This window comes from Urocitellus parryii, chromosome 6 (genome assembly GCF_045843805.1).
Source record: "Urocitellus parryii isolate mUroPar1 chromosome 6, mUroPar1.hap1, whole genome shotgun sequence".
In the NCBI taxonomy this organism is placed as follows: domain Eukaryota; kingdom Metazoa; phylum Chordata; class Mammalia; order Rodentia; family Sciuridae; genus Urocitellus; species Urocitellus parryii.
The window spans coordinates 34,841,549-34,854,414 of NC_135536.1; the positions used below are offsets into that span (position 1 = coordinate 34,841,549).

Consider the following 12,866-nt stretch of genomic DNA (forward strand, 5'->3'; position numbering starts at 1 on the left):
TTCCCCCCATAAAAATAGATTCTGGTGAGGCTCTCTTTTTCCAGTGAGTTGCAGCACAGAAGCTGACCCTTAAGGTTGCAGGGCAGTCCCACCCTCAATCTGAGAAACTCATGTCCATGTGTTGAGTGGTTTCTTCCCTGTTTTCTTAGTTTAATGTTGCGCCAGCTCCTTCGAACTCAGCTCGTCTCAGTGTCAGGGCAGATGATGGTGAGACTTCTCCTTTTGTTTGTTTCTTTGTTTCTGTTTGTGTCTGAGCAGTAAGGGAAAAAGGAAATAATGGCAGGGAATAAACAAAGAAGGAAGGAACCCTACACATATGAACAAATTCCCCACACTGGGGCTGGGGATGTGGCTCAAGCGGTAGCGCGCTCGTCTGGTGTGCGTGCGGCCAGGGTTCGATCCTCAGCACCACATACAAAGAAAGATGTTGTGTCCGCGGAAAACTAAAAAATAAATATTAAAAAAAAATTCCCCACACTATGCTCCTTGAGATAAATTGCTGAGAGATTGAATCCTTCCAAGGACACTTATCTTTCCATTCCCCTTGAGTTGCTTCATAGGGGCTATGCAATTGTACTATATCCCTGTTTGAACATTGCCTTTGCACCCCCCAGCCTTGTACAATAGAGCACCTTCCAAGGCAGGAAAAGAGGGCATCTCTCTGCCCTTTGTGCTTTTGGAGGTTTCTGATGTTTCCTCACCCCATGCAGTCTTGCAGTGGCTCTGGGCTTCATGTTTCACACTGCATCACTGGTCACATCTTCAGTCTCCTTTGGATAAACTTCTTCCTCTGGGACCCATGCTTCTGAGAAGTGTAGATGCTGAAATCCACTACTGAAACTTGTGGACTTGCTAGATACATCACAGAACAACTGAATTAAATGCAAGGCTGTGTGTCCACTCCTGGCCACCAAAGTTTTTCTTACTTAAGAATTTTATTGGTTCTTTATTATTATACCTCATAATGGGATTCATTGTGCCATATTTGCACATACACATGATGTAATTTGGAAAATTTCATTCCCTTCCAACCTCCCTCCTCAAATCCTCTTCTACTTACTGATTTTCTATTATTACTTTTCTTTAAAAATAATAATAGATCTGGTAGATAAGAGATGAATACATGTACTTAGAAAACTGTAATCAGAATCACATTCTAGAAACATTTAAAATTTCAAACTGACTATATGATTGGTATATATATATATATATATATATATATATATATATATGTAAGAAACTATATGCAGGATGGTGACACAGATTAGAACCCAAGGGAGAAGTGGTTTCAGGCTGGTATGGGTAGGTGTAGTGTTCGGAAAGAGGTTCTTCTGACTTTGGAAAAGAATTCCTGTTGGTTAGATTCTCATTTCACTGGTGATTCTCTCCTTCTCTTTGTATTTAACTTTTAGGCTCCAATGTATTTATGTTAAAATAAGTTGGTCAGAGGAGAGTTCTTTTATTAGGCCACAGAGCAGACTGCCCTCATTTGTTTGGCATGTTTTTGTTTACAACCTGTATGGGTCCACTGCATGCTTAGCTCAGGTGAGGGTCACTGACAACCTCTCCTTTGTCTTCTGTAGTTCTGAAAGTTTTTTTTTTTTTTTTTTTTTTTTTTTACTTCAGGTCTGCTGGTTGTGCTCCCTTCTGACTTATTGAGTTCATGAGTATTTGCTACCTTTTTTGGTCTCTTTTTCATTATTTCCAGAATTGGATATTTCTGCCATATCTTCCTAACCCTTATCATTCTACCTAAAGGTCTCTGTAGGTTGGTCTCTGTTAGTCTACCTTTTAGTGTGATGTTCCCATAACTGTGCATAGTATACCAGTCTGTTCCAACCATTGACGATGACAGCAGGACTCTCACTTTCTTTTCTTAAACGTGGTACTTAAATGATTTTCTCATAGCCTTAACAAATATTAGAGTTTTTGAACAGAAATCAAGGAGTCGTCACACTTTCTGACAAAGAAAATTATAGCTTTTATTAGTTTGGATAAATTGATTCATTAATGACATGTGATGCAGGCTGAGATTTAGTATGAGTCTCTTGTTTATTTTGCTTTTCTGCTTTAGCAACAAATAAATAATTTGTTTTCCTCACTCTGATGCTTACCTCTAGCAGCACATGGCCATATGAAGACTTGAATCAACCTAAGGCCACTGATTCTTACCCATTCTGTCTGAGGAATTTGCAAAATACTATGGAGTATCATCTGTATTCAGATCTACAATACAATCTTCTGTGACTAATTTTTCAATTAAATTGTTGTTATCTTGTCCTGTTACATAACTACCATTTCTCATGTACTTTAAGATTAATACCATGTATTGCAGAAGGTGACATCATCACAGATTCTGAAAGGGACACGCACATTCCCTGGAAGTTGGCACATCACACCTTGACATGGGAAAGGCACGGACTGTCTAAATCCCAGTCCCGCCTCAGGCCTCCAGAGGGCGATGTTGCACACGGAGGCGTCAGTTCTCACTGAGCATCCTCTTCATCCAAGAAGCCCCTCCTCCCTGTCCCTGGCTAATGCTTCCTCACTGATGTGTGGTTAAGGGACCTGTCGCTAGAACAAGGGACCAGAGAGCATCCACACTGCTTAAAGGAAAGCCTCTTTCTAACCGTTCCTGAAACTTGTCCAAGCAAGGGACTCGTGCAGCGCCTCCTCTCCACTCAGTGTCCCAGAGGCTCAGCCACCGCGACCTTCCCACCTGCGGATCCCTGTAGCTTTCCCCACCAGCCATGCTCCTGCTGCTCCTGCCGGTGCTCGCCATGGTTTTCACCCTGAGTGAGTACATGCCATTCCCTCTCCCCTCCCACCAAAGTGACCTGTTTTGATTGGAACTGGAGAGAGACGCGTCTTCTCCACAGCCAGGTCTGCGCTGCTTTTCCTGACTCAGCATCAATGTTGCAGGAGGAAGCGGAGCCCAGTCAGTGACCCAGCCTGACCGCCACGTCCTGGTCTCTGAAGGAGCCCCTCTGCAGTTGAGGTGCAGCTACTCATCTTCTGTATCACCCTCTCTCTTCTGGTACCAGCAACGCCCCAGCCAAGGCCCCCAGCTACTCCTGAAGTACGTGTCAGGGGCCACCCTGGTGACAGGCATCAATGGTTTCCAGGCTGAACTTAGGAAGAATGAAACCTCCTTCCACCTGAGGAAGCCCTCAGCCCATTGGAGCGACACAGCTGAGTACTTCTGTGCTTTGAGTGACACAGTGCCTGGGGCTGCAGGGGGAGCTGAGCACAAACCTCCTGACACAGGAGACTTTCTGTAACACACAGGCTCAAGCTGGGGAGTTTTCAAGAGGTTTTCCTTTTCTGGGCAGCCCAGGAGGACAGAGTGGCCTGAGCCCTGGGGAATATTTTTTGTCTCCTGAACATTTGCCTCCATGTCCCTCCATGTCTGTGTACTGCCGCCTTCAGACTGGCTGTGGCCCAGATAAAAGTTCTGTGTTGAATTTCTCCAGGAGGGACCCCTGTCTTCCCCCACAACTTCATGCTCCAACTCCCACCTGACACCTGCTCTCTGAAGAATATAGCTATAAAGGCTCTCAAATTAAAAAGGCAGCAGCACTTTAATTTTTAAAAGTCACCTCTAGCATCCACTGTGATGATTAGCATTGCCTCAAAGGAACTTTATTTAGTGTCTGGCTACAGACATCCTCTAGTTTATTTTTGGTGTGCTATTTCTTCCCGTTTTACTTCTGTACCCCTTTTCATTTCTGTTTGGAGTTTTCCTGACACCAGGTTTATCTTTTCATTGTCCTTTATTTCAATCAGGTTTACACTTTTCAGGGACAAGAATATTTTAAAGTTACGGTGAAAACACTTACGTTCTACTGTTTTTTAAAACTATAAGTCTGCAATTTAGGAACTAGGAGCAAAATATAGTACAACAGACCTCTAGAACTTTTTTATATTGTCTAACTAACACTTGGTTCTCCTGGAACAGCATCTCCCCATATCATCCTCTCCTTAGTCCCTGGCAACCACCATTCTACTCTGCTATGAGTTTGACTAGTTTTGATACGTCATCTAAGTGGAATTATGCTATATTTGTCCTTCTATGACTGGTTTATTTCAATTAGCATGTTGTTCACAAGGTTCATCTGTATTGTTACACATGGCAATGTCACCATATTTATAAAGGATGAATAATATTTAATTTATGTATGTGCCACATTTTTTAAACATTTATCTACTGTCTGACATTAGATTGTTTCTACATCTTGATTGTTGTGAATAATACTGCAACACACAAGGGACTGCAAATATCTCATTAAGATCCCAATTTAAATTATTTTGGATAAATACCTAGAAGTAGGATTGTTGGATCATACAGTAGTTCTATCTGTAAATTTTTGAGGAAGATTCATACTACTTACCCTACTGGATGCAACATTTTGCTTTCCACAACCATGTTCAAGGGTTCCAATTTCTCCATATTCTCACCACTATTTGATTGTCTTTTGTTTTCTGATAGTAGCCATCTTCATAGATGTGAGGTAAAATCTAATTGCAAAATCTCATCCCTCTGATGATTGGTGAGTTGAGCAAAAAGGACCCTGAAGAGGACCATTTTGAGAAATTAGAACAACCTGAAGGTATAACACCTCCTGGGTTCTGAATGTATTACAAATCTTCAGTAATTAAAACAGTGTGATTCTGTCAATACAAACTAATGGAACACAACAGAGAACCCAGATATAAGGCCATGAATATACACTTAACTGATCTTTATCAAGGATACCAAGCTCACAAAATGAGTGATGAAATGAAGATAAATGTTCAATTAAAATATTCCTACAAAGGATTATGTTAATATCTTATGGTTAAACATTTTAACAACTAATAACTAACATGCAAATCGGTAGGACTGATTAGAAGGAAACTGTTTCTAAGCCAGAGAAGATGAAATGTTACTTAGCACTAATTCATACTTGAGGAAGTGAGTGTGATAGTGTTTGAGTGGTGTCGTTCCTTCCCTGCTCACCATCAGTGGTTGTGTTGCTGAGCTGCCCTCTGTGCAGCTAGGAAGCAGCTGGCTGAAAGCCCCAGGAAGTCCTGTACATGGGGTATAGAAGAACTTAATTTTCTATTAATTACTATAAACATATTCACATCTGATTGGCCTGTGCTGAGAGCTGTGGATAAAATTCAAAAATTGTATTTAGAATAAAAAATATACCTTTTAAACTGAGTCCCCTTTCTGCATTTTCAACAAAACAGAATGAAAACTAATGTGCTTGCTTTGGTAATTTTAACTTTTGTAGATTTTATAAAACTAAAAAACATTTTTTCTGACAAGCCAGGCAACTCTAGTGTATGAACACAACTTCTTTACAGAGAGTGAGCTGTACATGCTTTCCCCAATGTATCTGGTAGACTTTGTCATTGTTCATACCAGGTATAAGGGATAGTGGGCTAGCAGTTAGAATGGAATATTCTTGAAGCATATTTTAAAATAGTATTTAAGTAAATGATCCAATTTCTACATAATTATTATGCTGAAGTGTCTTTTTTGACACTGCAATAACTTATGTTTCAGTGTGCTTGATTTTAGAAGCTTAAAGCAGCACATTTTAAGGAAACATACAAATACGAAGTACCTTACATTGAAAGTTATTGTACTATATTTTTAATGTAACAGTGCAAATCTTGTTATACACATGAATGTGTATAATTATGTTAAATGCAAATGTTTTGGTCATCTTTTTTACTGTCATGATTAAAGACCTGACAAAGAACCAGTACAGGAGAGGAAAAGTGTATTTGAGGAGTCATATTTCATGGTCTTCATCCAGGTATAGTAGGTCTCATTCCTCTGGGCTTGAGGAGAGGCCTCATTCCACCATGGCAGAAGAGTGTAGCTGAGGGAAGCAGCTCATATGAGGATCAGGAGAGAGACTGCACCTGCCAGATACAAAATATATAGCCCAAAGCCATGTGCCTGATGCCCACCTCCTCCAGAACACCACTCAGTTAATCCCCTCCAGGTTCATAGAACAAACAACAACAACAACAACAAAGAATGCATAGTGGGAAACTAGAATCCCCTTAGTGATTTGTGAATATTTATTATCATTTCCCTAATTATTAGTGATGTTGGACATACTTTAAATATATCTTTGGCCATTTATATGTCTTTGGGGAAATGTCTAGTCAAGTCCTTTTCTATTTTTAAATCAGTATTTTTATTTTTTTCTGTTGAGTTATAGGATGTTTTAAATATATATATTGGGGATTAATCTCATATCAGACATGATTATGAATATTTTCTTTCATCCCATAGGTTACTTTTTTGCTTTATAAATTGGTTCCTTTGCTGAGGTGATTCAGTTAAAACAGGGTCATCTGGGTGGCTCTCATCCAAAATGACCTGTGTGCATGTAAGAAGAGGAGATTAGGGCACAGACAGCCCAGGCAGAAGGGGGACCAGTTGAGGACACACTGAGAAGATGTCTATCTGCAAGTCAAAGAGAGAGGCCTCAGGAGAACCCAAAGCTGCTGACACCTGGACTTTTGACTTAAATCCTCCAGAATTGTGAGAGAATAAACTTTGTTGTCTAGGTCACCAGGTCTGTGGTATTTTGTAGTACAACTAGCAAAGTGGAACTTCATATTTGCAGCCTATTGTGCAGATGGATGTGGGTACTGGACTGGGCTCCAGGAATCAGGCGCATCTTTCCAATGCTGACTCAGGAGCCAGTTATGGAATAAATGAAAGATTAAGAATTTCGTTTGGGGCAGTGGGAGTAATTACAATAACACAGGGATGACAGGGTTGCAGAGACCATGGAATTGCGGCTGTCTGAGCAGCCTTGAAGGCACCACCTACAGAGTCCAGGGCTCAGAAGAAGAGCTCATGGATGCTCAGAGGAGGGCTTCTTCAGACTGATTTTCTGTGCTGTGCTGAGTTGGTAGATTTGAGTCCAGTTCCCTGAACCTATTGGGGATTCCCAGGCAAATCTGGTATTCACTAATTTGTTCCTTTTTAATTTAATCAAATTAGAGTCCAGTTCCATTGCTCACAAAATAAAAGCTCTGGCATATATAGTCTCATTCCAACATCAGTTTTTTTTTAAAAAGTCAGATCATCTTGAAGATACATTTGTAGAAATTGTGATAGTAGCAAACTTAACAGTGCTTCTCAAAGGTATCCAATAGTTTCTGGGTTCCAACATTCTTCCTTCATTAAGTTCTTACCTGCATTCAACTGATTCTGCTTTTCCTCTAATCCAGAACCAGAATTCAAGGCAGGAAGAGAATGGACTATATTTCAGGTTCCTTCTGTGTCAGTTCTGCACACTTCACCATCCAGAGCCCATTCCATCAGCAGGATAATATTGACGCCACCAGATGGCAGTGCCTCCCTCTTCTTAGACTTACTTTAAATGTGTGTGTGTGTGTGTGTGTGTGTGTGTGTGTGTGTGTGTGTGTGTTTGTGCGTGCACTTCCATCCTTACTTGCTTTCATGTGTATTTAAAGCAAAGGATTGAGTTTGCTGCTGACTGGCTGGGTAAAAATAATCCAGACTCTGGGAGGGGACCAGAAGACTAGATAAATGTTCAGCAATGGTAAATCTTCTGACTGAGGGGTTTGGCTCCTTTTTAGGTCACAGAGCTGTGCCTCCTGTAATCCCAATAAGGAAGGAAGATGCAGAAATTCCTGAGAGTGTGTTTGGTGACACTGTGGCTTCAATTGGCCAGTGAGTTGGGGGGAGGGGGGGCTGGTGGAGATGGGAACAGGAGACCAGAATTTAGAGCCCACATGCTAGACAGATGAGGTCTTCCTATCATTTGGGGAATAGGATTTGAAAGTTCAGTAGTGACTTCTTGTCTCTGGCTTCATTTCTGCCTAGGGGTGAACAGCCAACAAGAAGAAGAGAGTCCTCAGGTCCAGAGTGTCCAGGAGGACGAAAATGCCACCATGAACTGCAGTTACAAAAGTAGTACTACCACTCTTCAGTGGTATAGACAGGGTTCAGGTAAAGGTCCTGCTTTGGTGATTTTAATACGTTCAAATGAAAGAGAAAAACACAGTGGAAGACTAACAGCCACCCTGGACACCTCCACCCAAAGAAGCTTCCTGTCCATCACTGCTTCCCAGGCTGCAGACACTGCCACTTACTTCTGTGCTACAGATGCACAGTGATCAGCAGGCACCTGCAGCCCTGACCCAAACCCTGCCAGGGCTGCTTCCCAGAAGCCCTGACCATGGGTGGACTTGGTGGTTTCACATTCTCCATGGGGTGGGAAGAGAGTCCGTTCAAATTTGTGATTTTTTTGAAGCATTTTGGAATAGGGTTAAGGTCATGAGATATGGAAAGGGAACAGCAATGCCAGGCTCAGTTCTGCCCATCTTGGCTCAATGTACTCAGGCTCATCTTCAGTGTAGGTGCCTTCTATATCCTAACGTGACTTGAAGGATTTCAATCCCTGATTCCAAATGACTCTTCACATTCTAATTTTATCAGGAAAAAAAGTAAGCCCTGTACACCAGCAGAGGAAAAGTAAAGAATGCTCAGTATTGGAAGGTGTTTTAGTCAGGTTTTTTCCTTTCTTTTTTTTTCTCCTGTGACTTAAAGATCTGAATAGAACAATTTTAGAAGAGTAAAAGTTTATTTAGGGGCTCACAGTTTCAGAGGACTCAGTCCACAGAAGTCTGGCTGCATTTCTTGGTGCTTGAGGTAAGGCAGAACATCATGGCAGAAGAGTGTGGCAGAGGGAAGTGGCTCACATGATGATTTAGGAATCAGAGAGAGACTCCATTAGAGAGAAACAAAATATATAACCTAAAGTCATGCCCCCAATGCCACACCTCCTCCAGCTGCACACTACCCACCTTCAATTGCCACTCAGTTAATCCCTATCAGGGGATTAATTCACTGACTGTTAAGGCTCTCATAACCTAATCATTTCTCCTCTAAACCTTCTTGCGTTGTTTCACATGTGAGTTTTGGGAGGGACTCCTCACATTCAAATTGTAACAGAGAGTCTCACCTGTCCTATTGCAGCTCTATACCTGTTTTATCTCAATGTCCTCAGACTCATCCTCAGGGGGGTCTTTGAGTTGCCTGAGATGACTCTAGCTTTCCTCTGGTTCCAGGGAGTGATGAACTCTTAGGCTTTGGGGTTAGAAGGGATCTTAGGGTGTGTCCAAGCAAACCTTCCATTTCACAGCTGAGGACTGGAGCTGTTGTGTGATAAGAGAGGGAAACATCTGAATTGGATTCTGCCATTTAAGGGTTGTGTAATTTCCAAGCCTCAACTTCTACATGAGGAAAAAGGGAATCTGTAAGAAAGTCCTAGTTTCCCCATCTAATAGGAGAATATATTCTCAATGGCCAGGACCAGAAATGCTGTGGTGTGAAAGGCTTCTAGGATCAAGTACATTGGTTTTCCATCTATTTATTCTCACTCCTATTAAAATAAGTAAATGCTGACTATGGTTTTCTTGACACAGTTTTGAAACTACTGAAAATGTGTTTGTGGAGAAAATCAGGGCCTATATTTATAATTCATGCTTGGTGAGAAAGATGCAGGGGCAGGGGAAACACAGGTCAGCACTGTGGTTCCCAAAAGCCCCACCTTGACCTGCCAGCATCACCTGTGCCAGAGGAGCCCAGAGCACCACAGAAGGTGTGGACTACTGGGCTCAGTGCTGGCTCACTCAGTGGGCTCTGTCAAGGTGATGGGTTTGTTTTTTTAATGACTATATCAGCCTTATTCAGAGATTGGCAGAGCTTCTTGTTACAGAAGACCCCGGGAGTGTTTTTAACAAGGAGGAGGTTACTTTTCTCTCATATAAAATAGTTCTATACAAAGCAGGGCTGTCATTTGTTGGGGGCTTCATCATGTTGTGAGGGACCCAGGGTCTTTCCAGCTTAATGTTTCTCATCCTTCAGGTGTTCCTGTTGTGTTTACATCCCCCCCCCAAAAAAAAAACCTGCCAGAGAGCCTTCCATGTCATACCCCTTCTAGGCGGAGAGAAGATCCCAGGCGATGGGTACTTGCTGGCAGAGGAAGTCCTTTCCCGAAGCCCCACCCAGCAGTCTTCATTGACATTTCACTCACCAGTCACCAGATGTGCCCCCCACTCCCACCAATGGAGGGGTAGATGGGATTCCAGGGCTTCTTTTAAAAAATGTGCTTGTGCTGCCATCCATATCAAAATAGAGTTCTATTTTTAAATTTGGAATTTTCTGTTGGATGACAAATCAATGTTTTAAATTTTTGTTTTTATAATATTTCATTTTATCAACACATATTAATTATGAATATTAATGGGCTTTGATGTGATAATTCCATATATACATACAGTATGCACCGACCAATCCTACCACTTTTCCCACCCCTCAGCCATCCCTGTCTTTAGTAATCACTACGCTACTTTCAGGTCAACTATTTTTTTTAATTCCATAAATGAGAGAGAACAGACTGTGTCTGACTTATTTCACTTAAAATAATATATTCTAGTTTCATCCATTTTGCTACAAATGAAAAGAGTTTGTTCTTCTTAATGGCTAGGCAATATTCCATTGTGTATATATAACACATTTTTCATTATCTACTCATCTGCTGACAGGCACCTCAGTTGATTCTTTATCTTAGCTATTGTGAATCACATGAACACAAGTCGTCAGGTATCTCTTGGGTTTGCTCATCTCACTTTTATTTCCTAGAAGCAGGGTAGCTGGATCATATGGTGGTTCTATTTTCATTTTTTTTGTGGAATCTTTATACTTCAGAGGTTCTACTAATTTGCATTTCTGCATACCAGTGTATAAGAATTCTATTTCCTCCACATTCTTATCAACATTTACTGTTCTTATTATATTAATTATTTTGTTAATAATTCTAACTTGAATATAGTTGTGATTTGTGTATCTATAGTGGCTTAGATAATGAAATTTTTTGTTTTTCTTCTTCTAAGAAGTATCTATTCAAATAATTTGTGCAGTTCTAAATTATAGGACATGCTTTTGGTTGTTAAGTTTTTTGAGTTCCTTATATATTCTGGATATTAATCCTCTGTCAGATTAAATTTTGGCATATATATTTATTGCATTCTGTAGATTGTATTTTCACTCTATTGATTGTTTCCTTTGCTGTGCAGAACTTTTTCCATTTTATATAATCCCATTATTCTTTGTTGTTTTTGTTGTTGTTAATATTGGGAAGGGAATTGAACCTATGGGTGCTTTGCCACTGAGATTCATCTACAGACCATTTTTTTTATATATATATTTTGAGGCAAGGTCTCACTAAGTTGCTGAGGCTGGTCTCCTACTTGTGATTTTCCTGCCTCAGCCTCCAGAGTTGCTGAGATTGCAAGTGTGCACCACTGCACTCAGCCCATTAGTCAATTTTTGAATAAAAGCATATGTCTAAGCATCTAAGTGACTAACTTATAATTAAACATTCCTATTGATTATGATTTTTTTGTGTCATTTTCACCAAATTAAGGGTAAAATGGGATAATAACATTTTATAAACCAAGGCATCATGGTTGCTTCAGTGGATAAAAGTTTTCAGAACAATTTTGTTATTATTTTGATTATGTTCTACACACAGGCTAAATGCCAAAGAATTTGCATTAACATTGTCACAGCTATCTTCTTTGCAACTTGCATTCCACTCTAGGGAAAATACCACATTCAAAGATGGAGAACAGGCTACAGGGACAGGGAGAGCACAGAGGGCACTGTCCCTTCTTGAGGCTAGTTGACAAATCCCCCTTCTGCACATTTCTCTTTGCTTAAGCTGTGGCACAATCTTATAGGGCAGTTTTTCTTGCTTAATACCTGAGCCAGATTTTGAAGAAAATTCTACAAGGAATCAAACAAGTAGAGGAAGAACTGTCTCAAGTTTGGTGAATTCCTGAATGAAACATTCTGCTGACTCTCAGACAGCCATGCTATCTGCTTCCTGCTCAGGACTGTGATCTTGTCTATATTCAGGGAACAGTATTTACTCAAAATGGCTAAGATGTTCTATGCCTTGGTTTTAAGATGACCTTCGACCCTCTTGGAATTGGAGAATATTCCTATTACATTTCCAGTGTAGCAATGCCTTTGGTATATTAAGAAGGGTGCCATAGAGACTCTATGACCCAGGCAGAGGGCCTGTTATGCTCCCCACACTCCCAGGGGGAGTTATGACCCTGAACTGCACTTACAGACACAGCTGTCCCTTTCCTTTTTTGGTATGTCCAGTTATATAAACTAAGGGACTGGGCTCTTCCTGAGAAGCTCATCAGGAGACCAGCAGTGTTTCCAGGCAAGCCAGCTAGGGGCAAAGCTCCTTCCCCATAAAGAAACCCTGGCTGCAGAGGTGAGCCTGGCATGACACTGTGCTCTGAGGCTCTTGAAGGGCTGCACAGGTGCAGCACAAACTCAAAGGGTGAGGAGGTCCTGGGTGTGGTCACCCAGGGAGTGGTGATTCCTCTGTCCAGTATTCCTGGCTAGAGATCTCTGTCAGGACCTTCCAGCTCTGTTGCCTCAGAGCCAGGACATCTGGAGTTCTTGCATTACTCTCCAGGGCAGAATTGGGGAAGGGACAATGTCAAAGGGGACTGGGCTGTTTCCCAGTAGAGCCTGAGTTCAGCACAGATGTTTCCTTTCTTCCATAGATAAAGAACAAGCCTGACAAGGTCCACTAGCTCTACTACAGGACACTTTAGTTAGTTGGTCTGTGCTGAAACAAGTCAGTTTAACTGCTTATAAATAAGCTGAGGCAAAATAGTTTATGAGCTAATCTGTGATTTCTTTTCTTTTCCTGAAACCAAGAATGTGTGTCTTACTGATTTTTTGTTTTAATTTGTTATATATGACAGCAGAATGCATTACAATTTATATT

The 12,866-nt window shown here is 41.1% G+C and overlaps 1 gene segment (V, D, J or C); it reads left to right on the forward strand.

The window, feature by feature from the left end:
* Window positions 1-2,750: 2,750 nt before the first annotated feature.
* On the forward strand, window positions 2,751-3,281 carry LOC144255424 (T cell receptor alpha variable 8-2-like). The segment is given in 2 exon segments: window positions 2,751-2,796; window positions 2,923-3,281. Coding segments are annotated over 2 exon segments (405 nt in total).
* Window positions 3,282-12,866: the final 9,585 nt, after the last annotated feature.